Source organism: Condylura cristata, unplaced genomic scaffold (assembly GCF_000260355.1).
Source record: "Condylura cristata isolate star-nosed mole 26May11 unplaced genomic scaffold, ConCri1.0 scaffold00020, whole genome shotgun sequence".
Lineage (NCBI taxonomy): Eukaryota > Metazoa > Chordata > Mammalia > Eulipotyphla > Talpidae > Condylura > Condylura cristata.
This window is the reverse complement of record NW_004567121.1, coordinates 37,318,416-37,343,494: the sequence shown is the minus strand read 5'-3', so window position 1 is coordinate 37,343,494 and position 25,079 is coordinate 37,318,416. Positions and strand designations below refer to the sequence as shown.

At 54.0% G+C, this 25,079-nt stretch overlaps 1 protein-coding gene across 1 annotated transcript in view; it reads right to left on the bottom strand.

The window, feature by feature from the left end:
- Positions 1–22,549, bottom strand: part of NOL10 (nucleolar protein 10) — a 67,841-nt gene extending 45,292 nt beyond the window's left edge. Inside the window, exons 1-12 of the mRNA XM_004686440.2 lie at positions 22,377–22,549; positions 19,472–19,517; positions 17,652–17,750; positions 16,134–16,211; positions 15,156–15,193; positions 13,913–14,049; positions 13,495–13,560; positions 12,033–12,093; positions 9,216–9,301; positions 5,273–5,351; positions 4,085–4,234; positions 1,887–1,953 (exon numbers count right to left, since the gene is read on the bottom strand). Of these exons, the coding sequence (XP_004686497.1) occupies positions 1,887–1,953; positions 4,085–4,234; positions 5,273–5,351; positions 9,216–9,301; positions 12,033–12,093; positions 13,495–13,560; positions 13,913–14,049; positions 15,156–15,193; positions 16,134–16,211; positions 17,652–17,750; positions 19,472–19,517; positions 22,377–22,442 (973 nt within the window). The 5' untranslated portion in view covers positions 22,443–22,549. The remainder of the gene's footprint in view (positions 1–1,886; positions 1,954–4,084; positions 4,235–5,272; positions 5,352–9,215; positions 9,302–12,032; positions 12,094–13,494; positions 13,561–13,912; positions 14,050–15,155; positions 15,194–16,133; positions 16,212–17,651; positions 17,751–19,471; positions 19,518–22,376) is intronic.
- Positions 22,550–25,079: the final 2,530 nt, after the last annotated feature.

Genomic DNA, 25,079 nt, shown 5'->3' with positions numbered 1-25,079 from the left:
AAAAAGCTCGAAGGGCCCAAGAGGCCGTCAGGTGCTGGCCAGCTGCAGAGCTAAAATGCAAGCTCGTGCAGCAGTCTGCAATGTGGCCGACACAGCTAAGCAGCCTTCAGTACTTCGGCAGAGGGACTAAAATCACACCCATCTGAAGGACCAGCGCACAGCACAGGACTCCAGCGAGGGAAGAGGGCTGGGTCCTCAGGCCACACTATCGTTACTGCACAGGCCAGAGTAAACGGAAGCGGCCCACAGAATCACATCGCACACCTAACTCCAAAGCAGGAGCCCGTGCTGAAACACACACACACACACACGAAACGGCCCAAAAGCACACAGAGGAAGGTGAGGAAAAGCAAGCCTGTTTATCCAAACACGTATCAGGGCATTTTAGCTCCTGTATCTTCCATCTGGGCACTCGCTCTGGCCCTGGAAACAAATGCTCACGGAGGTCACAATGGGGGGAAGCCCCTCCGCGGACAGCCCCAAGTCCCACGACACGACCGCCAGTCCTCCCAAGCTTTTACCTCAGGCTAAAGCTGCCCCGGGGCCTGTCGGGGCCTATCACAGGCCCAAAGGCCTCGGTGCCGCCGGCCGGTGCAGAGGCTCCGCTCTGCACTGCGTCCAGGGACTCACCCGCCCACTCCAGCGGGCGGCTCTACTCACGCGCAAGCGGCCGGGCTGCGCCTGCAGCTGCCGTGTGGGTGGGCGGCCCCACGTGGCCACTTGCGGGTAACGGGAGACACTGACTTCTGCCAGACGAACAGGACAGAAACCTGCCACGAGCAAGAAACGCCAAGAGCCTCGCCAGCCCAAGGGGCATCAAAGGCTCAAAGAAGTAAGAAGCAGAAAAACCAAGCCAGCGGCAGGAAGAGCAGGGAGCCACGAGGCCGTGCGAGGGAAAAGCGGCCTCGGAAAGGAGGTCTCTGATGCAAGGTCGCCTCGGGGCTGCTGACCCACAGCCCACAGAACGTGGGCTCACACACCCCCTCTCGTCTTCGGCAAGAGGATAGGCTCCCGCGTTTCAGGTGACAAACCGCTGAAGTGCCAGCGTCAACACCAGCACGGCCGTGGGGGAGGCCGTGGGCCGCGCTCTGGCCGTGGGACTCGAGGGGCGGGGGCAGTCTGCAAACCTGCGCTGCGCTGCGCTGGAAAACAGACGTAGAAACCGACAGGGTCACTGAGAACCTGTCCGTGGCCTCGCCGCAGTGTGGCCAAAGGTGTGCTCCTTGCTCTGCTACTTCTCTCTGCTGTGCGCCACACGCAAGGCCCACACAAGCCCAAGCGTCTCTCACCCCTCTTCTCGCTCTCTGCCCACCCCACCTCCCCTCGCGTCGCTCTGAACCCGGCAAGTGACGCCTGTAATGGTTGCGGGTGGCTCTGACCGGCCTCTGCACCCTCTCACGCCACCTGTCCAGACAGAACAGCCCTCAGCCCTCCACCCACACCAGTGGGTGTCCGCCCGGCACCGCCTGAGCGGCTGCTGCCTCTCCTCGCCCGCCCCGAAGTGCTGCACAGATCTGCCTTGGAGGTCACATCTTGAGGTCTCCTGTGTCATTTGCTGGGAGCAGGCCAGAAGGATGTACCACGCCCGTGGGCTGGCGAGCGTGGGGTGTCGTCAGCCGCCTGAAGGCCCTCACCCCGATCGCCACACACTATTACGAATGGCGCAGAAGAGCGAAGACCCCATGCCACGGTCACGGTCTCTACTAGCCAGGCCTGCTGGGACCGTCATGCGGAGTGCCAGTTTCTCGCCCACACACCACTTCCGTGCGATATCCAGGAATTGTCGGACCACTCTACACCCTGCCTTGGGACGCAAGATGGCCCTGAAAGCCAGCAGAACTGCCCTCGGCGGCTGTCACTGAACACGCCCTGCGACAGCTACGCACCTGAGCCGGGGTAGAGGCAGATGTCGTTGAGGTCGTGCTCTGGCTCCAAGGAGGTAAATATTTTCCCCTGAAAAAGGAAGCCAAAAGGCGGGTTAAACAGCGACAGGAAACAGCTCTGGCAACGTCGCACGGAGGGCAGGCAGGGCACGAGCCGAACACACTCGGGCGGAGGAGCCGATCGCCCAGTCTCAAGCCCCGCTCGTCCTGCCAGTCTATCAAACGTCACCATTTTGGAGCGCCGGGGAGTGAGATGACTTAGCCAGGAAATAAATGCTGAGTCTTAGCAATGATTTCTAACCGTGAGAAACGCTGACATTTAAAATAAAGGCACACACCTGCCCGAAACACACCAGCTCTCACGATCTGTTAAACACGCCTCCGTTAAACCTGTCCGCAAGCAAGCCGAAGAAGGAAAGGTGTCAACACAGCAAGAGGAAAACAATTTCCGGCCAGCACGAATTCCGAGGGGACGAGACCCGGTGCACGACAGCTTGCCCCGGCCCCCCGGGCACGACACGGCGGTCAGTGCCTTGCAGGCCCCTTAGCGTGGGGGGAACGTGCTGCTTCTGAGAGCCGAGCAAAGTTAAAGGCAGAAAGGGAGCGAGACGGCGGAAACGGGGAGGCGGGAGACGCCGAGGAAAGCGAGTCGGCAAGCGCCGGCGGGGGCGCTGCGAGGGTCCCGGCCACAGCCGACGCCACGGGCCGCCGCGCCACCACCACAGCGGGGTGGTCAACGGTGCTGACACGGGGCGGGGCGGGGCGGGCACAGCCGACGCCACGGGCCGCCGCGCCACCACCACAGCGGGGTGGTCAACGGTGCTGACACGGGGCGGGGCGGGCACCACGTCACGTCGTCTGAAAAACAGCAGCCACATTCTAGTTCAAGTGAAACATGAGATTCAGATAGTTGCTGAACCGCAAATTCTCACTGGACCAGAGAGGAAGGAGGAAGAGAGGAAGTGGAAAAGGCAGTGCAACACCCAGAACAAAAAGCAGAGAGGCCAGCTCAGGGAATCATCCACGTCACAGGGAACCCTGCAGCCTGACGATCGGGGCGACGCCCTCAAACTGATGACAGGGTCACTTCGAGGGCGATACGTCATAGAAGTTCAGCCATTTTTAAAAGGAAAACACACACTGAACAGTGTGAGGGTAAATAGGCGGCACTGCCAGCAGGCGGCAGAGCCGCTCCGGGCCTGACACACCGTGACTCCTCCTCACAGTCCCCGAGCGCGCCCAATGAAAGCTGCCGGCCGGCAGCACGTCACTTCCCGGCCGGTCACCAGGTGGCTCAGCCCGGAACGGAGAAACGCGGGAAAACCCCTGCGGAAGTCCCAGGTGCTGGGGCGGCAAAGCACACCCCAAGGACCAGCTGAGTCTCCAAAGACAGATCCAGAGGAACACGAGGACCAAACCATCGGAGCCAGTGAAGTGAGAAGGTCAAAACACAGAAATGGTCACGCGCCAGGCTCTGACGCAGCACTTGGGGGGAGGGCGGCCTCTCTGCCCGAACCCCCCAGACTGTCACTGAGGCCGCTGGGCCTGACCCACCACCCTTTTGAGGCTTAAAAAAAAAAAAAAGTGACACTGTGGAGAAAAGATGTTTATAATTAAGTATAAAAAACTCTTAAAAGCAACTACTATATTGAAAGAACTTGTTCCATCTAATTGAACTAATTGTCTATTCTTTGCAAACATTTAACATCTTAAAATGAAAAGCAGAAGGCAGATTAAAACCAGCAATACAGAATTCAGCCAACCTTTTAAATGAGACTTGGAACTGAGTGGCGAGAGCATCAAAGATTCTTGACAACGCTTCTTTTAAGAAAAACACTGCCAGAAAAACTGTAAAGGTGTCACTTCTGCAACCCGACCCTGGGGGGGGAAGGGGACGGGTGCAGGATGCGGCAGTGAAACTCCAGGTAAAGGTGAGGCTCCACCAACTCATACTGGTAAACCACCGCTTACCTGCCTGACGGAACTATGAAAATGCAAGGCTAGCAAAGTCAGGAAAACCTTTTCCACAGAAAGACTCTCAGCTGCTTGCCTAGCCTGAGCGGCCAAGTTCCTACAGAGTGCCCCAGTGGGCACTTGGCATCGCCTTCCCGAGAACACACAATTCAAAAAAGGCGAGAAAGAGAAAAGGAACGTGAGGAGAACATGCAAATCAGAAAGAAATTTCAACAAAAAATACATACTGAGTTCTTATTCCACATTTTGATAATTCGAGAGTCTGCAGACAGAATCAAATCTGAAGAATCCTGGAAATGAATGGACTTAATGGGCAGCTCGTACTGGTGATCCTTGACCAGCAATGGCTTATCAGAGCGAAGGTCATACAACAAAACCTGCAAGAAAAAAACAAGTTACCTGCTTAGATGAGCTACTTTCCTTCAAAATGCAACATCTCAAACTCAGGGTGGGGGCCGCCATTTGCTTCATTACCTTTTCATGAACCCAGACTCAAGTCAGTCGGCAAAACCCCTCTAGGAAAATCCTTTCCACCCCCTGGGGCCGCGTGAACTCGTCGATCGGAGAGTGATTTCTAGGCACACTAGGTGGGAGCACTACTGAGCTACATTTAGAAAGGAGCAAAAGGAGGGCCCACAGGCACGGTCATGCACTAACGCCACACGCACGGGGTGCTGCCGCGGGCAACGCTGTGACGGAGCCTCACAAGCACGGCCCTGGCGGGTTCGTGTGGGCTGTGACGACGGGGCTCCTGCAGAAGCCAGCTGTTAGTCCCACGTGACAGACCCTCTCAAGGCCATGGAGAGTGGTGGCACATTTAATGGAAGCAAGTCTCAGATCTGTTCTGGCAGGAGAGAAGCTTACAGGCTACGGGCTCTGCCCTAAAGGTTAGGACAAAAAGGGAAAAACCTTGGCAGTGAGCCCCCACCCCAGCCCCAGTACCCCCGCCAGCCTCTGCTCGGTGTTTGCTGCTGACCCTCACTGTCGGGAGTCAGTTCATGGAGCTCAGTGAAAACACTCCTTGCAAATCAATTTTGGAAATTCTTAATGAACACGTTCTCGTCTACAGGAGCTCCGAGAGCCTTCAACACATGTCCAAATGCACGCTGTGACAAAAGTAGCCTCTGGTCCTGTCCAACGTTCTGGGCTACCAAATCTGTGGGAAATGTTCTAAACCAGTCAAGAGTGGCAGATCCCACTGTAACTGCAGCTCCAGAGTGTCCCAGGCCTGGCACTGAGCCAGACTCACTTCTGAAGGTGCTAGAAGAAAAGGCATCTGGAACACTCTCCACTCGGGCCCAAACAATGCCTCAGCTTCTGTTCCCAGGGAGAAGAGCTATATGGAGGTTGCCCACCATAGGTAGACACTTCTGAAATACTGACGTGAAGTGTGAATTCTGAGGTGACACACTCACCTGTCCCGTGGACGTTCCCACTGCCATGGTCAAGGCACCATTGAACTTCAAAGCAGAGATTGTTGGCAAACTGTTCACCCTGAAAGGCAGAATACTCATGTTCCACTTACGAAAGGGAAGAACACTCCTGTAGCAGCTCGTTATTAACCTTCAACTCCAATGAGGAAAATGTTATTTCTAGATTTTTTTAGTTTAATAGGTTAATTTTAACATTACAGAGTTTACCTTTAAAAACCTGTAGGTTATCTTCTTGAAAGGTAAGTATTTTCAAAGTAGCTGGAAACAAAATGTTCCTAAAAATCTGAATGATAATACCTTCATTTTACTTAAGTTAGGCTAAAGTTTTTACAGAAACATCCCTTCTGCTTCCAAGGAAACGATTTTACACTCAGGCGTGGGTATGCCTGCTTCTGTTTTCACAGTTAACCCTGGGGAGCCAAATTAAAAAACTAATCTATCTTGAGTGGCTATGGCCAAGAATCTGAATGTTTCTCATTCAGGTACCAGGAGTCTCACAGGCAACAACCTTAATCTCTGCGGGCAGGGCCACAGTCCTGGCCCCTCCCGGCCGCGCACCCTCGGGTCTCTGGCGCCACCTAAAGCCCCGGCCGGCAACTGCACTGGGGCTTCACCCCACACCCTCATTCACTCTGCAAAGTAAGCTCCCGCAAAGGCCTTTCTCAGTGCAGCGTGCTATTCTTCCTCATCTGTTCAAGACTCTGCGCCTCGCCATCGTTTTCCTCAAGGTACTCACCAAACTGATCACTCACTGTTTTACGTTTTCTGTGGTTAGGAGAACTGCCTTCCCTTGTACCTTGCTAAGGAACAGGATGGCAGACATCAAGACCAGTGACTTCGTAGCCAAGGTGACCCTCATCCTAGACCCTACAGCTTTCCAGCTGATCCCGCTGGCTGTCTCAGGCAGTCACTCCCTCCGCAAAGAACAGGTCTTCCCCTCCCCTGGCATTTACACATCTTTTTTTTGTTGTTGTTCTAGTCTCGCATCCAGAATCATCTCTGTGAAATTAGCAGAGGTGAGAGCTTTTACATGAAAAAATATGGCTAAGCCTAAAGAAAAACTAAGTCACCTGAAATGGAATCAGCAAGCAAAACAACACACCCAGGGCTTCCCTGTGGAGACAGGCACCCATGCCCTGTCCTGCTGGAAGACCCCACGCTGCAGGCAACGCCGTAACCTGCTGTTCCACTCGCCCGGTATCTGAACACTTTTCCCTTGAAAAGACACACCTCTGCACTAACTCTTGGGTCGGACGTGCGCCTTGGGTGGCTCCTTGCCAGTGCAATACGCACAACAGAGCCCGTGGCAAGGTGGTGAGTGCTGAGCCAACAAAGTCGAGGCCGCCGCCTGCCGGCTGGCCCACAGAAAGCACTACCCGCGGGCCCCGCTCCGGCGAGCTGTCTCCCGGCAGGACCCGCGCATTCTGCGACGGGGCGACGCGCCACCTGTGGGACAGCCACATGCCGCGACGGCGCCGCTGCCCAGAAACAGAGCGCTGGCATCGCCCCAGAGAAGCATCGCAGAGCCCTGCGTGGGGAGCGACGTGGACACGGGACCTGGGCGAGCGCAAGGCCCGCCTGTGCGCCGACGGCGTCTTTACACCAGTCTGGATACGTCTGAACCCGCTCGGTGCCTTTGCGTTCTAGGTTTAAATCAGTTGTACAGATGGTTTCGCTGCTCAGTGACTTCTATCAACAACTGGAAAATGTCCCTCTCCCGTTAATGATGTTTGAGTCAGCATTCTATTGAAAAAAGAACAGACTCGGCCCTCCCTGGTGGCGCAGCGGGTTACAGCACAGCACTGAGAAGCTGAAGCCGCTTCCGCATGAGTTCAATCCCCGCCTGCCCCAGAGGCGATCCACAGGGCGCGGCAGACCTCTCCTGACCCGCCCGCTGCCCCCTCAGCAGTGTACTTCGTCGATCTGCCTGTTCTGTTCCCCGCTCTGTCTCTGGTGAAGCCTCTCACCACCTCTGAGCCTCTGGCCTGTACCCCAGTTCTGTATGAATAAATAAATCTTAAAAAAAAAAAAAAAAGAAGAGACTAAGCACCTCTGCGCCTCCGAAGGTGCCGACGCGCCCCTTTTTAAACGCCTGCACCTTTCATCCAGTTTTGCTGTGAGCCTGCACATCACCCTGAAAAACAAAGGCTAACTAATGTGGGCTCCCCCACGTTCTTTCTTTGAATTTCCTACAACGTAGCTTCTGTGACAGCCATGGAATCTAAAGCAGAAATAGCCTCTTAAGACACTGCACGTAACCCCGCAGCCGCCCGTAAGTGCCTCTTTCACGATGAGACACCGCCACGGCGTGTGCGGGGCCGGCTGCTCTGGGACTAGCCGAAGGCGGGGCGGTGCTGCAAAATGCAGACTCTTCCTCCAAGGAGGAGGCGAGTACCTCTCGCCACCAATTTCCTACTTTAAAAAAATAAAGAGGAGTCTGATTCATGTTCTTTCTTCCCAGCACGATGAAACATTGCCATGTGCTTTGTGGTTGGTTCATTCTACCAACAGATGTGATCATCTCCCCACCCAGCAACCCGTACCAGAACATGCTTCTCCGCTTGTGTTTCTATCTCACGATAAAAATGCCTAATTCTAAAAGCAAAACTTGTATAATGAGTGAGTTTCCCCTTTAAAACTGTCAAATACAAAGCTGTTCACTGGCATGTACAGGGGAAAATTCCTAATGTCACAGTGAAAAGAATAATTAATTTAAGCTTTGTTTATCACATAAGGGCATTTATATATATTATACATATGTATAATACACATATTAGAAAGAAATGTCGTTTCAATTCAGCGATACTTACATTTTTAGCGTCAAGAATGCTTTCTTTACCGAAACCTAACCTTATAAAAGAAAAACTGAACTCTCTACCCCAAAATGACACAAAATTTCTCAGTAACTCGGAGCCCAGTGACTCTGCAGCCCCATCAGACACCTGGCCCCCCGCTTGCTATCAGCTACAGGTAAGTGTTAGATCAGCTGAAGCGAGCACCTGCTAGTGCCATCACATTACTCTGCGTACCAAGGGCGGAGAAAGGACATCCGGGCCATTCGGGCCAGCTGACCCCACACTGAAGATCTGAGCAAGAGCAGAGTGTCTGAAGCAGGCTGCCCTGAACCGGGGGTCGTGACCACTCTGGGGAGTGGGGAGGGCGGGGCCTGTGCCTCTCGCTTAACTCAGCCGTTCGAGGCTTCCATCTCCCAGCATGTGCTATTTTTCTAATTGTTTTCCACGTGGGAAATGGCAAATAAGCACAAGAAAATATCAAAACACTCATCTTCCTCTCCCTCTCCCTTCTCCCTCCCCCTTGAATGGCTACAGCACCGCTTTCTGCTCACTGACCTCACTGACCGGAGCGTGGCGCCTCCGCCCAGCACCAGATCCCACAGGCTGAAATAACTGTATTTGTTGGAACAAAGTCAGGGCAAATGCACAAACAAGGCATTCTATGCAGTCCTCTAGACAGCCATCCGGCCTGGCCATTTATGTGAGCTTTCAGAGGAAAGGACTCAGATGTGAAGTCACCACAAAGCACAACCTCAGGGCCTCCCTGGTGGCGCAGGGGTTAAGTCTCCGCGCTATCAAGCTATCGGCAGCCGCTGCAGCCCGAGTCCATCCCCGGCCAGAGAGTGACCTGCAGGGCGCAGCAGACCTCTCCTGTCTCCCCGCTGCTCCCCTCAGCAGTGCGCTTCAGCCCACCTGTTCTTCTCCGCGCTCCATCTCTGGGGAACCCTCCCACCCCTGCACCTCTGGTCTAACCCTATTGCATAAACAAATAAAAATAAATCCTAAAGAAAAAAACAAACCACCACCTCAGACAGCTCAGTCTCCAGGACATCACCCTCCATCCATTTCCTTTAAATTAGTACTAACAGAGCACACAGAATTTGATGACCCTAGCAGTAGCGCCCACTTACTCGGAGTCCGCCGTGACGCTACTCAGCGCGCAGTCCAGCAGGCCCACCCGGCCTCGAGTCCGCGGGTCCCAGCACTCCACTCGGCCCTAAGCAAACATGGACAGTCATTTTAGTTTTGACTTTTTTTAAAGATTTATTTATGCTCACAGAACAGGCAGATGGACGAAGTACCCTGCTGAGGGGGCAGCGGGGAGACAGGAGAGGTCTACCGCGCCCTGGGGGTCCCTCCCTGGCTGAGGCGGATGTGACCGGCTTCCAGTGCTGCGCTTTAACCCGTTGCACCACCAGGGAGGGCGCTGGGCGGTCATTTTAAATAACGGCAGCTACTGGAAAGACCATAGAGAAATACAAAAAAATTGTCTTACTAACACTGCTTGTTTGAGGGAAATAGGTTGTTTAAACTTTCAACCTTATACCCTCATTGTGGTACTGTTGAATGTTTCATCAAGATCTGAATTTCTTTTGTAATTAGAAGACGGGGGAAGGCTGGGTAAGAAAGAAGCCCAGAGGCGAGGCCCTTGGGGGTCCGGAGCCAGGAGCGTTTTAATATTCAAGGGTTATTGCATCAATATTAAATTTCTTAGGGACAAAATGGTATTATAATTTTTATAGGCAAAAGTCTTTGACTGTTTGAAATATTCTGGGCTAAAGTGCCTTACTGTCTGCAACTTAATTTCAAACAGCTTGCAAACACCTCCCTCGCTCTCTCTTAGAAAAAGAAATGCCACCGTGCGGCACTGAGGAAGGTGTGAATTCTCTAAAGCAAAAAAAAAAAAAAAAAAAACTGACCTGCACCCGGGGGCGCGAGTCACAGGGCGCCCACCTACCTACCTCAGCACCGTGGAGAAGATGGAGGCTGCATGCGTGAGACGGTGCCCAGCCCGTTACATCAATTTATTAAAAAGATAGGATCCAAAAAAAAAAAAGGATAGGATCTGTGGCCTTCAGGAAAATAAATTTTGTGCACAGAGGACCAACAAATTACTACCAGTGTTCACCAAGGAAGCAGGTTCGAACAGGACAGAGGAGCCACGCCACTCACTCTCTACTCACTGACTTTGTAATGAGTAAAAATGCAGATTTGCAAAAGTTGTTTAAAACCTGAAGTACCTCGGAAGCAAGGCCTTCAAGAGACTAAGAAAGCCTAACCTCGCTGTCTAGTCTTAACTAAAACACCTGCCACAACGGATCAAGGACGAGCCGTCTTCTAGGCTCAAAGCGGGCAAATGCCGACGGTCCACATCCCGCTGCCCAAAGCAGGCCCGCGGGCAGAGAAAAGGAGACCACGTCTGAAAGCAAAAAGTGGGCATGCAAGCAAATCCCCAAAAAACTTGTTTTTTGGAACCAGACTGGTTTTCCATGTCCTAGTTTGGCACTTCTCTGCCACAGCAGGCACTCACGCACCTCAGACGGCGTGACGTGCAGGCGCGGCCGATGCTGCCCGATGTGACAGTGACTCACGCAGAGGCCGAAATTCAATACGCTGTCAGAACAATGCAGAAGTGACTTCCAGCGTTCAGCCTGACTTGACACGTCCGACTCCCTGCCCCCGATCATCACCTGGTCTCAGGAGGCCAGCTCGAGGCGCCCGTAGGCCCAGGACTGCTGAGGGCCAGCCTGCGCCCCCCATGAGGGCGCTACTTGGGAACTTCCCTGCGACCTCAATACCAAGAGAACACTTGTATGGCCTATTTGGGCATGACAGCATTGTAAAAAAGCTGGCAGTTTTATATATTTCCACTGAAGTGACCTCCAGCTCCGTATTTCAAACCCTACTCTCACGAAACTAAGGAGTGAAGATACCTAAGTGTGCCTGGCGGGCTTGTTTAAGTGCGCTGCTGTACACCAGGGCGCTGAAGCCGGCCCTGATGGGGTGGGGAAGGCGCAGCGCTGTGAAGCTCCGCGGCCGCTGCAGCATGAGTCCGACCCCCGGCCAGGGAGGGGCCCCGAGGCCAGCAGGCGCCGCCTGTCTCCCCGCCGCTCCCCTCAGCAGTGGGTTTCAGTCAGTCTGCCAGTTCTACTCCCCACTAGGTCTCTGTGAGTCCTCTCGCCCTCACACCTCCAGCCTGCACCCCAGTTCTTGTGTGCACAAATAAACTTTAAAAAAAATAAAAAGAACACTGAAATCCTACTCGTCAGTTTTGAAAACTTAGCTCTGCATCACAAACAGGCGCACATGAAGGCCCACCTCTGTGCTGCCGCACTCTTCAAAAGCCAGTGGGGCCCAAGGCACAGACGCGCTCACCGCGCACCAAGCAGCGCGGCAGACGGCGGCGCGGGGCTCCTGGGCCTCGGCGTTGGGACTGCGGCCCAGAGGCACCTTCCAGCACCACCTTCCTCCCAGTGTGCAGCTACCGTGCTGCAGCGGTGAGTTGCACACCTAGGAAGCTCCTGACGAGTATGCAGAACACCGGCTCCCGGGTAACGCGCTCCAGAGCAACACGCCTTTACCGTGCTGCCGCCGGGCCAGGCTCGGTCTTCAGAGGCTGCCCCTGTGGCCTTCACCGACACCCCTGGCGTCTCCCTGTCACCGAGGACTCGAACCCTAGGGCAGCGACGCCACGCGAGGGAGGCGCTGCGCAGCAGCCCGGGGGGCGCCGTGAAGGACAGCGGGCGAGCCGGTGGTGCGGTGGCCGCAGCGGCCGGCGCCTCTGGCATCCCGCAACACTCCAAGTCCGAGGCGACGGCCCAGGGTCTCCTCGTGCAGAAGCGCCTCGGGCCAGCACCCCACGGGCAGGGACCCCAGGCTCTCGCAGTAGAACTCTACTCATCATCAAATGACAAAAATGCCTGAGCAAGGAAGGCCAGAGCACCTACCTCGACCGTCCCTGTGGCGAACAAGCCGTGCACGGCGTTCACGTCGCAGACGTTATTCTCCCTAAAACGGAGGCGACAAGAGCGCATCAGCGCCACTTTGTGGGAGCAGGACAGTCGCTGACCTCTGCGCAGACAGCTGGCCCAACCTGGAGACAGGCAGGTTCTCACGCAGCTGCTCGGAGAGGCAGCGGCCAGGGCAGGACTAGGAGCCGACACGCGGCCACCAACTCCTGCTCCCGGGGGACGCTTGGGGAGCACCAGTCCGCCCCCATGGAAATCAAAGCCCGCCCCCCTCCTCCCTGCACGTCCCTCCAAGGCAGACAAGGGCAGGAGCCACCAGGGCCCTCCAAGGCCTGACCGGGGGGTGCCGGAGACTGACCCGAGCCTCGTGTTCAGGCGCGTGGGGATTAACTGAAACAACCAGATACTTTCAGCAGAGTTCAGGGTTACGAGACACCCCAAACCAACGGTTGCTGTTATAAACAGGAAATCATGCCGCTAAAGCCAGGTCACTTCTTGTGATTCAAGTATTCATCACGGTGTCACTATATTTAAACAGAAGCATTCCAAGCCAGTACTGAAAAAAATACGAGGGCCCCTGGCGGCGCGATGGGCTGAAGCGCGGCACTGCGCAGCTGTCCAGCCCCGCAGCACGACTCACCCCCGCGAACCTCTGGCCTGAACCCCAGTTCTTGTAGCATAAATAAATAAATCTTTAAAAAAAAAAACCTGAGAGATTTTCACTACATGTTCTTTTGACCTTTAAAAGACCTTATCAGAGCAGTAAGAAAAATGCAGCCAGTTCTTTACACACAAACAAGCTTTCACCCAACCAGCTGCCTGACCCTGGACAAGGGACTGGCCCTCCCGAAGTGAGCCACCCTCGGCTGCCCCATCTGTAAAATGGAGATCCCAGTTCCTCACATAAAAACGTGCTCCCGGGTGGCTTGACATACACCAACACAGTACAGCCTGGCAGGTAGGAAGGACTAGTCATTACTACTCAGAATTGCTGGGACAGACTCAAGCCTCAAGGACTTCGGAAAAAACAAAAGCATATTCAAAATATTTTTCTGAAATGCTAAAAAAAATTGTGTAAACTACAATGTATGACCTAAGAAGCTGAGCAAACCTTAGACGTCTACTCACAAAAACACATAATGAAAACTCTGTAAAATGGTACTCCAAGTGAATTCAAAACTTCTTCACGAGAGAGCATATCACAAAGTAAAATCATGAAAGTCTAAACAACACTGCAAAAATTTATTTTTACTATTTTTAAGCTTAGTGTATTAGAAAATATATTTTCAAAAGCCACCAGGCCTCTGTGAATTTTCGGTTCAGGCAAAGAGCTGAGGGAACCCTAAGCTTCCCAGGGCTCTGCTTAAGCAACACCCTCAGCCCCGTGGTGAGTGAGCATGCGGCGCCATCTCCCGGCCACGAGAAGCAAAGCAGTACTCACGCGGCGTCAGTCTGGAGTGGATTCAGGTACCGTCCTTGCTCTAGATTTAACCTATAGACCTCAGAGCTGCAAAGCAAAGAATAAAGTTAAAAATCTAGAAAACTACAACAGACATTTTTCAAGTAAGTAGACTTTACCTGTGTACATGTATCATCCCCTCTGTAACACTGACGCAAAGGTGACTCTAACCCTGAAACCATCGTCTCATGTGTGAGTCTGCGCAGACCGGGACCAAGTCACATGCAGTGCGGTCCCCGCCACAAGCAAAAGGGGTGAGACTCCTAAGAGACTTGACTTCGCCCAGGAAGCAAGAAAAGGCGGACGTGTCTAAGGCATCTTTAAATCTCTCTCCTCAACTTCAAGAACAGATACCGTCTGGCAGGTAGAAAGGAGAAAAGCGGGTGAAGAGGCCCGTTACCTTGCACCCACAAAGTACAAGTCGCAGGATGGATAATGGTAAGAGAAATCTCTCCCGAACTTGGGTATTCTGGTCTTATAATAGAAGCCCGACTGTGAGTGAAACTCAATGTATCTGTCATTGTGTAAGAAGACAATCTGGAAAGCAAAAGAGAAAATTGGTTTGCTTGGCTTCATAAAGTGTGTCATCATCGTCACTCCACTGGCGAAGCATGGAAAACCCTGGCCTCTCCGCACCACCCTCTTTCTCTCTGGGAACACACAGGCGCACACAGCGCCTGCCACTGTGGCAAGAAGTGACTCTTGGCATCGGCTTGCCATCGCGTTCTCGCACCCAGCCTGCCTTCCGCAGACCCCGGCCACGTGAGGGTGCACACAGCGTACTCCGGCCCCAGCACACTCGGGCACAGCCTCGCAGTGACCCCACAGGAAGGGTCTCGTTGTACTTAAGGACACATTCTAAAAGTCTCGCAATTGCACAGGGTTTGTCAAACTTAAGCATTTAATTTGAATTAAAAGGTATGATAAAAATCTGCAGGTGGTATTTACAGCACATCTAGAGAAAATACACTATAAAACTAGTTGTCCCAAAATACATGGTAAACGGCAAAAAGTTTCTGCAGTTTCTAGAACTGAAGATGATACATAATGCTATATCAGCTCAGAAAATCCAATTTTCCTTCAAGATGACATCTGCCATCATCAGTTTTTATCTGAAGCCGAGCGAGGCACATCACAATGGCCTTTCCGCTGTCCCGAGGGACGGGCCCTGACGGACGGACTCATGAGCAGCGAGAAGGAAGAAAAGGCACCCGCACACCTCGCTGTGCCGCGCAGCTCACAATGTGGGTTAGAGGACGCGGCGTCAAACGCCGCTGCTTCACTTCTCATGCCTGAACGAGATGCAAGCGCCCTGGCAAGTTACACTGTACGAATGCAAGGGCCACAATCACAAGTGCAGACGTAAGTTGGTCGAAGAAAGATGGCTGCTTCCAAGTCTTTAAAACGTGCACAAGACGTCCTGTGATTTAAAACTCCATTTTGCCACCACAGACTGGGTAAGGCCCTCTCTGTCACTGTCATTTTTAAAAGACACCAGGCGTCATCCCTGTGACAAGTTAAACGGATTAACTGAAAACGATGCCTTAGTCTACCGCACAGCGATCTTGGACTTATGACTGGGGTCGTGGAAATAAAGCCCACCCTCAGTGCGGCCGCGCTGGGCCGGGCGGCGGGGAGCTCACCTTCGAGTAGTCGTCGGACAAAGTGTCAAAGGTGACCACTGGAAAACAAGAAACGGGGGAAGTATAATTATCAATCCACACTTCTAATAAAAATACGATCTCACAGAGGCTCTAATTCAGCACAAAATGTATGCAGAAAGCTGCTTTTATTCCTTTTGTCCTTGTTTAGAAAACAATAAAGCTGCCACACTATACTGCCCCCGAACAGCAGATGGGAAATCGAAAGCTTTATAATTTCTCCATACGACCGATTAAATTTTCTGCAGAACTACAGCAAATTTAGAAAGGTCAATTCACAGAACAGAACGACTCCCAGACCTTTCCATGGCTTTTCTGAGATGTTCAATATAAAATAAGATTAAGAAACACTCAAATAGTGCTGCTTTACCGTCATTGACAGTACACCTGCCAGACCAAAAGAAAGAAAGTCATCAGCACCCGGGGTGTCCACCGTTCTTAAAAAGGGAGAAACATGCTAGATACGCAGCACATTCAATTCTTTCCCCTCAATGTCAAACACGAGGGCGTTGGTGGGTGCCCACAGGAGCCTGCACCCCCCACGGGAGCCTGCCCCTGGGCCAGGCAGTGCTGAGCGCGCCCCGTTACAGCCGCCCCCTACGGAGCATGTGGGAGGACCCTAAGATGGTGGTGAGACCACGTCACCCCTGCTACAAGGCGGAGATTTGGAGGCGCGCGAGCTTTCTGTGGCTGGTGGCCCCAGCTGATGGGCTGTGGGAAACAGGGGCCCGGCCCTAGAATCTGCACAGATGGAGCCGGAGTTGTGCCCAGAGGCGGCGGGTGGGAGCCCCTGGCTGCACAGACCGGAGCCGGGACAGACGCCCTCGCAGAGCTGTGGGCCGCGGCGTGCGCGCTGACGCTGCCTTGCTGCACAGCAGTGCGCACCGAGGCACAAAAAAGAGACAAGCAGCCAGTTACAAGGAGCTATTTTCAAGAATTCAAATTTAAGCTTTTACTCACCTTCTGAATCTAAACACCTTTCAAACTTCAAGGATAACTGATAGGTGTCGTAACATCGAACCCGAGGTTTGTAGGTTCCTGTAAAAAAGGCCACATAAAGCTAGCGGACATACTTCCCACTGTCAACATGCTCAAACAGGCTGAACATATTTTTTGTCCAGAGGCAGGAAGGAGTAGCTGTGACCACAGTCAAGAACTTAAAAGTCGCCCCCCAATATCCCATGGGGAAAATGAGCAAAGAATTTAGCAAGTCACAGAAAATGAAACACAGATGACACTTAAACTTTACAAATAATTAACGAAATATATTAAGATAAAAAACCGGGATGGCAAAGTCGAGGGCCTCCCTGGTGGCCTAGGGGTGAAGTCTCTGTGCTGTCGCTGCTATGCCGGGTTGCTTCCGGCCAGGGAGCTGCTCCCCTCAGCAGTGCACTTCAGCAGGTCGCCTGCTCTGCTCCCCTCCCCTCTCTGTCTCTGGGGCGTCCTCTCAACACCGCCCCCACCCTCCCCTGGCCACCGCACCTCTGGGCTACACGCAGTTCTTCTACACACACCAAGAAGGAAAAAGAAGGTGATTTGTGTCTGCAGTGGTGAGGGTGTTTAACTAATTTCTCACAGTTAGTAAGTAACATAAATTGTGACAAATACTTCAGAGGATAATCTAGCAATGTCGGTTAAAAAGTGTTTACACGCCTTGAACCTCTATGTGACTTTACCCACTTCACCGACAGACACCCCAGAGGGCGCCGAAGACAGGAGGAATGTTCTCGGCAACGCTCTTTACAAGATAGCCCTCGGTGGATGCAAATGAAATGTCCATCGATAAGGAAACGGTGAAGGAAGCAGTGACCGGTCACCACACAGCCCGGAGGGAGGACGGCGCGGAGGTGGCAAGTCACGGGGCAGCCAGGACCCATGAGAGCGTGAGGAAGCGCCGGGCAAGGGGCTGGCAGAGGACGGCAGCGCCACCCGCCCTGTGAACCCCACAACAGTGACTTGGACTTGACGAGAGCGCTGGAGGGAGGAGCAGGGACTGTCTACCTCTGTCGGTGACCTGGGGCCTCTGGCACCACGGGTGTTTCCAGGGTGTCTGTGTTCAATCTAAGTATATCGCGTTGGCATAAGAAAAAGGAAGAGGTTGGCTTTTAGAGCCACTCAAGGTATTTTCAAAAGAATGAGGCAGCCCATGTCTGTAGCCTGGATCAAAACCTAAGATCGGATTCATAAATAGAATTCTAAAAAGTCACCTGCCCGCCAACGTCTATGCCGCAGGGGTGAAGCAGGCTGCGAATGCAGCTCGCCAGAAAGGCCTCCAGACACAGCGGGCTAATGCCGGCCAGAGGGCGACAGACACGCCACAGCACACCCGCACGCTGCCCTGCAGAGCCCGGTGCTGTAAGCAGGGTCACCGCCTTTGTCACTATTCCGGCGAACTCCGAAACTGCCTATGATGACACATCAGCGGAACACAGAGCAGGCCTGCCCTCCTGCTGCGCAGCCAGAGCCAAGCAAGCTTACCCGTGGCTAAAATGAACTGTCCATCCTTTGACACCTTGATCGTAGTGCAAACAGTCGGCATCTCAAAGTCCTGGATGAGTTCGATTCTCCTCCGGACATCTACAAAGAGAAAACAAGCATCCGGGTGGTGGCGCGGGCAGACAGCGGCGGGGGGCGGCAGGTGGGCGCCGTACCCCGCGCCGGCCCTCAGGACTTGCCAGGGCTTTTCACAGCTCAGGCGTTTTTCCCTAAGTAACTCATTTCCACTCTTCAAAAAGAAAAACGCTTCATCAGTAACTTTTAAATAGCCACGACAATGCCTCACCGGGCTCAGATCTGGCCACAGGGGACAGAGATCAAACGGGAAGCCGTGGCCGCTCAAAAAGCCCTTGTGCTGTCAGGGTTTAGACGGTCACTTCTTGGCACCACCGACCGGCCGCGGGGCAGGCTCACACACCGCGGGCACGCACACACGCTCCTCCCTGCGAGCGCCAGGCCTCTGGAGGGCGGTGGTCCGGCGCCGCACCATGGCGAGGCCGCTCCGAAGCAGGACGGGACACCGCTGCCCGCAGGAGGGGCGACGCCGGAGACGCGGGGCGTGAGCAGCGCTTCTTCTGAGCTGGGTCTGCTCCCCACGACCAGACGTGGGGGCGGCGTGAGACTCGGATGAAGTGGGAGCAACAAGCATGGTCTCGGCAACCGTCTGGCTTCCCTTTAAGGTCTGGTTCTCGTTCTATTTAAACGCTCTAGTTGTGGTATGAGTCCCCTCACCGGGACCTGCACCACCACCACAGACCGCCACTCCTGCTCCCCGCCCGCCCACGCGGCCTCCGCCTGCATCCCGCCGCCGAGTTCCCCTCCCATCCCTTGAGGCCGTGTCTTCTCGCTCAGGCCGTGCCTGGCCAAATCTTGGTCCGCTCTTTCGTTCCGTGGCTCTGCAATCGGAGGCCACGCCCGAGCGCCTGTCCTCCCACTGCCAAGGTGGGTCTGAATCCAGCACAAAGATGGCACCGGCGGTCTTGCGCATTTTGGCCAGCTTTCCCCGGGCCTGTCTCAGATGCTGCCGTCTCCCCGGGTGAAGGGCTGCTCACAGGTTTCCGATGGCAAAGCCAGAGGGCCATGAACTTCCTGCCTTGGACAGTTTCTACTGTTGACGCTGGCTGTGGATCCTCAGGTAGCCAGCGAGGGGAAGGGCTCGGTTTGCTCCCGACCCTACACTACAGGAAGATGACTCTCCCAAGGTGTCTGCTTGGGACATTTATCTCATCTCCCACAGCCCCTTCAATACCTTAGGTACTTCACATGTGCGAGACAATTACCTCATCAATACGTGACAAGTTATACTGGAGAAACTTTGTCTTAACGGCTGTGAGTGTAAAATCAGCCACATGTAACGTAAAAGAACCAGCATCTTCTGCAGTGGTTTTTATTGTTCATTTTCATGTCCTGTGCATGGAATACGTAGTTCAGAATAAAAAATGTCCACTGTCTCCAAATCTCAAGAGCCAACAACTGAGTCTGCCCAATGCAAAGGGGCTGGCAGACAAAGATGCTCCGGAGGCGCTCGGGCACCCCCCCCGCTCGCGGGGGAAGCCCGGCCTGCAGAGGCCAAGAGGACCCAGGAGTCCCGTGACTTCCGCTGGCTTGGAGCGTGCGCGTGGGCAGAATCACAGCCCACACCCACCAGGAACCTATCAACCACAGCAAACGTTTCTTACGAGAGGGCGAAGGGCAAAAACTGTATTTTGTGCTGCCTTCTGTAAGCCTGTGGCAACAGCAAATGAACGAAGCATCACAACGCGGACCGTGAAGTGGCTGACGAGGAAAGCAGTAACACTCACCGACATCTTTCTTCTGTAGGGCTCTCTTCTTCCGGTCAGAAAGCCACTTAAAGAAAATAAAGAGGCTCTATTTTAAAACTTTTATTTTCATCTTTTTCTGCTTGCAAACATAATATATCCTTATATGAAAAACTGAAACCTTATAGGAACATTAAAAAGTGAAAATAATCTGTAATCATAACTCTACTACTATCATATTTTGGTTTTTTTTTTCTTGATTATGCTTAAACATAGTAGACAATGAAGTTTTATAACTTTTAAGAGTAAACAATGTCATCGAACCACTGATAAGCAAGTTTCAAATGTTAGGTGTTATAGCTGATGCATGGAACAACTTCATCTATTTAGGAAAATTTTGATCACCCTAACGCTGTGGCTTTGCTCCCAAAGTGTATTTGGCAAGTGCTAGAGACACATTGGGTTGGCACAACTGGAGAGTATGCCCTCAGCTTCTGTATGTTCCCCTACACAAGGTACTGTCAACCCAAAAGTCAAAAATGCCCACAGAGACGAAGCCAAGGAACCCTGCCCTGGGGAAGCGCAAGAAAGCAAGAGGGGCCTGCAGACGTCCCTCCGAGCGCTCACCCCAAGCACAGCCTGCGCCAGACACCTGGCACTGTCCGCCCGAACTCTGGGGGGACAGCGACTCGACACCGCAACCCCAAGGCAGAGCCTACTTTGAAGAGCTGACGGGCAAGAGTCTGAAGGCGCTTTCTCCTGCCCTCACGTCTAGGGCACTGCCGCAGAGGGCCACGCTAGTCCCTCTGACTATCCTGCTCTGATTTTATCTGGCAGTAATGTTTCCATTCAAGGTGATGTCCAGCTGGATTTGCAGGCAGTGAACGCACCCTTCTCCATCAACTGAATAGGAGCAGAATAAAGGAATGTTACCAAGGCTTCTCTAATAGGGGATTCAGTTTCCTCTTCTCGGCTATGCTCATGGGGGCAGTTCCAGCATGAACTGGTCTTACATCCTGGGCAAACCAACTTGGTGCAGAGGGGTGGAAAGAGATTTCCTTCCAAGTGGGACCTGGGATCACTAAAAGGACAGAAATTCTTGAGCAGTGAGGATGGGAAAGGAGGCAAGTTCATTCATGAGCTTCAATCCAAACTGCCAGCGCCCAGGAGAGCACCCAACACATGGAGCAGCCACTGATGTTGAAAAAAAGACCCCGCTACACCGTAGCTGAAGTAGGCGATGCTTGGGGAGTCAGGACCACTTTACAGACGATCGAGGCTCACGCTACTAGGAAGCACACCCCACATTTGCCGAACACTTCCACCTCAATGCCGATGAGGCTCCAAACCTGAGCCGTGGAAATGAAACTCCTTTTTGCTCACCACATTCCCCTCCTCACCCGAGGGGCTCAATTCGCCATCCCGGTTATCAGCAACACCATGTCCCTGTCCGCTTCTGAGAACTCCTTCCTTCCTTCACCCGGGCCCCCACGCTACCCCATGCAGTCCATCAGCAGGCCCCATCAGCCCACCTCCAGATACCTCCTGAGTCCCCCGTGCCTGGGCATCTCTTCTGCTACACCCTGGCCCGGGCCAGCAGAGTGTCTCAGATGGACCACGGAATTCATCCCCCATGTCCTCTCCTTAACAGGTGGCCACACAGTGGCCGCACAGCGACCCAGTTTAAAAGCCACGATGGCTTCCGACAACAGTAAAAATAAAGCCCTTACTTTAGCACCTGGGCCTATGACACCCAGGCTTCCAGCCTCACCCGCTCCCACTCAGCAGGGCACAGCCTCACCCCCCTTGCAGGTGCCGTCCCGTGGTGGGATGACCACGGCCCTTCTCTCAGTGCCCGAACTCTTCCCGCAAACCTTCCAAACGCTCCTTTACACCACCCATTCCGCTCCAATGGCACCTCTTCCAGAGAGGACTTCCCAAAGCTTTTGTCTAATATACACCGCCAGGCACGCCACTCAAACAGCTCTCTTCCAGTCTCCGACCCTGTCCTGTTGGCTAATTTCTGATCTTCTCCCCCAACACGGAACCTCATCTGACACACGTGGGCCACCTGCACAGCCCCTTCTCAACAGTGCACGGAATGCACAAAACGAGCAAGGTCGTGGCAGGCGAAAATGCTGGTGGGGATGGAATTACTTAGTATGAATGATGAGATAAAAGGGAGAATCTTGTGTTAGCTCTCAATCTTTAGCCCCGTATATGTTGTCTCCAGGAGCAGAACTCAAACCAGGGCAGCATTCTGCAACGTGGGGGTTTAAAACCACTGTCTAAGGAGTAGTCTCCCGAGGGAAAGCGCGTCCTCCGGTTTTCTTGTCACTGACATGATCTGGACAGAGGTCTGGCCATCATCTAAAGATAAACCCACGTGTCAGAGCCTAGGCTGCGCCTATGGCTAAGTCTCCCCTCCCTGTCAGCCACAACACTGTCAACAGAGAGGACTAAAAGCGAACTTCTGACTTTCAAGTCCCTTCCCCGCGACATCCTAAACATCAAGCTTGGCTGGGCGAGGCCCCCCGCCCCACGCACCAGGCACCGCTTCTGCACTCCGCTCACTGCCAGTCCGAGACCTTGGCTACGGCAGGAGCTCAGCCCGCTAACCACCGCCCATTAACGCAGGAGCGACAGGGCCAGCGACGTGCCCGCGCCGCGAGGGCGCCACAGCGGCTGTGGACAGGCTGAGCTGCCAGCGGGGCGCATCCCCCGCTCCGAGGCACTTTCCCGACGTCCAGGGTCACTGGACAGTCTCACCAGCGGAGCTCACCACTGATCGCCGCGTGGCCGGGCGGGGCGGTGGCCGCGGCGCCCTCGTCTACCAGAACGACCAGGTCCGCCGCGAGGCCTCCCGGGGGGCGGCCGGTCCGGGCCCGCCCGGCAGCGGCGGCGGCGGGGGCAGACCCCGCGCGGAGGGGCCTCAGCCGTGGCTCACCTCAGGAAGGGACTTGCCGCAGCTGAGACTGTAAATCTTCACCTCGTTGAGGCTGGACACCTGCATGGCGGCAGGGAAGCGGCCACCCCCGCTCCGGTCCAAGCCCCCGATCGGCTCCCGCGGGCTCTGGGCGCGCCGCACAGGAGCATCCGGAGTCCCGGTCTCGCGGCGCGTGTCTGCCGCGTGCGGCGCGGCGCTGGGTGATGACGCGCTTCCGGTCGCCGGAGCGCGCGTTCCCGGAAGCGGGAAGCGGCGGCGGCTGGGCGGCCCTGGCTGGGGCGACCCCGGCTGCGGACCGGCTGGGAGCCGTTGTCCCTCCTCGCGGCGTGCCCGGTGGCCCCGCCGCCCCGAAGACGCTGTGCGGGAGGACGGGCTGACCTCCCGGCCCGGCCGACGGAGCCCAGCGAGCGCCTTTTCCCTCGCCCCGCGCTTCCCCAACACCACGTTCGAAATAAGCGCCTTCAAGTTGGCCTCCTAAAGATCGGGGGCTGGGGCCCGGCCTTGACAGCTTCCACTGCGGAGGGAGGGAAAAGCGAACGGCGGGGAAAGGAGCGAAGGCCAGCGAAGAGGGGCGTGGGGGCCCGAGGACTCGGGGCCGGTGTGCGACCCGTGGCAGGCGCAGCCCTCGTGCTCGCGTCGGGACGGCCGCGCTGGCGTCCGCCTGCCCAGAGGATGCCTTTTCCGTGCCTGGGCCCGGGGACGGGCTTTTGCCCTTTCGGTAGAATAAAGCCTCAGCGGAAGGCGGGTTAAGTGCAGTCAGGCGGGTCCCCCGGGAAAGGGAACGTCGCAGCCTCTTCCCGCACGCGTCGCCGCTGGGTCACTGCGAGCACCGGGCTGCGTCGTGGCGGGGGCGGGACCTCTGGCTTAGGGATGTTACTTCTGCCGCAGCCCTTAAAGCTCCCGTGCAAGCTGTTCCCTTCCTTCTGCGCGAGGCTTTCTTTCAGGAAGCTAGCAGGACCGCCGTCCTCCGTGGGCGCAGCGTGCCACGGAAAGATCTTGGGCTGCATAGCGCCCATGAGTCTGTAAGCAAGTGATACAAATTTGTAGAATGATTTCCAAGAAATCCTGAATGGTTAAACACGCGGCGCAAGCGCAAGTGCACACACATGCACACAAAATAGTACTTTGATTATAAATTTCTAGAATTTATTGTAGACACATTGACTGCAAAAGCAGTAGTATCTTGCATTTTAACAAGTACTGTGTAAGTGGTAGATGTAAGATCGGTCTGTCCTATTACTGACTTTGATGATTAGGGACCCTAGAGTGTTTCACTTCGTTCAGTCTCACTTTTCACTGACCCCAAGCCTTCTTTCTGCCTGGGCATGGTTGCATTATTCGGACTTTGAATGCCTGCATATGCTAATGTAGACTCTGGGCTGCCCTCCTTTCTACTTGTATCCAGACCCTTCCAGCTTCTCACAGTTCACCTTTTGAATATTTTGCTCATTCTTGTAACTTGTAACTGCCCTGTATAGATAATACCTTTTTGGCAGTTATATTTTTAGCATATTTTTAAAAAATTTTCCTGTGCTTTCACTGTATTTAAAAAGAAATAAGTCCTCACTGGCGGCCCAACGGATTAAGATGCAGCACCATGAAGCTCTCTGCAGCCACTTCAGTGTGACTTCCATCTCCATCCAGGGAGTGACCCACGTGGCACAGCAGACCCCTCCCGTCTCCCGGCTGCCCCCCTCAGCAGTGTATCTCAGTATACTGATTCACCTGTTCTGCTCCCCACTCTGGTGAACGCTGTCATCCCTCTCCCTCACCCCACCTCTGGCCTACACTGTAGCTCATGAATGCATAAATAAATAAATCTTTAAAAAAAATACCTTTGTGGCAATTCTCTCTCTTTGTGGTATATTTTTATTTTCCAAAGTCACAGTAACTGCACACATTGCACAAGGACAATACTAATGAACTTGAAAGTAATGCAATGCAATGGGCTGTTTCCTTCAAGCATTACCTTAATTCACCACAACACCTCAAGGCTAATTAAAATGTCATTTTTAAGAGCCCATAAATCATCTTCCTTTGTTAAACTTGGGATCAACGCCTTTTGAACCTGTTCTTCACTCTGTTATTTGCTTAACTCCTCATTTTTATTACTCTAGGAAATGTTTAACATTTTTAAAAGTCAAATAGTGTGTTGGACTCCTGCGTGTCTCACTCAGCTTCGGCAGCTCGCATGCATCCTGGCCTGGTGTGGTGGTGTGCTCCCCACTGCCTCACCCTGCCGTTACTTTTGAAAGATTTGAAGCAACTCTAGGACAATGATCTGTGGGCTGTAATAAGCACGTCCGGCCACCTCCTCCATCTGGACTTGATGGCCTTCGGTAGCTCTGCGCCTCCCTGGCCTGCCCCGCTGTCTGGTAGACCGCTTACTCTCAGTAACGGTTTCTCAGTGAGAATCAGTGAACTGAGCCCTCCTCGTCCTGACCTGCCGGCCTCATGTTTTGTTCCATGACTGTGCCAGAAGCGACTGTTTTAAATCCGTCCATGAGACAGCTTGTCTCTCCAACACGAAGGTCACAGCTTCCAGTCAGGAACCACACGCAAGGGAACACAGTGTTTCCTGCAAGACAAAACGAGGTGCTCTTTGTCCTTAGTGCCAGGACAGCAACCTCTGCAGAGCCACTCACCTGAGGCTTGGCGCTCCTGCACCCTTGGGTGGCTTTCCCCTGATGGTAGACTGCTCGC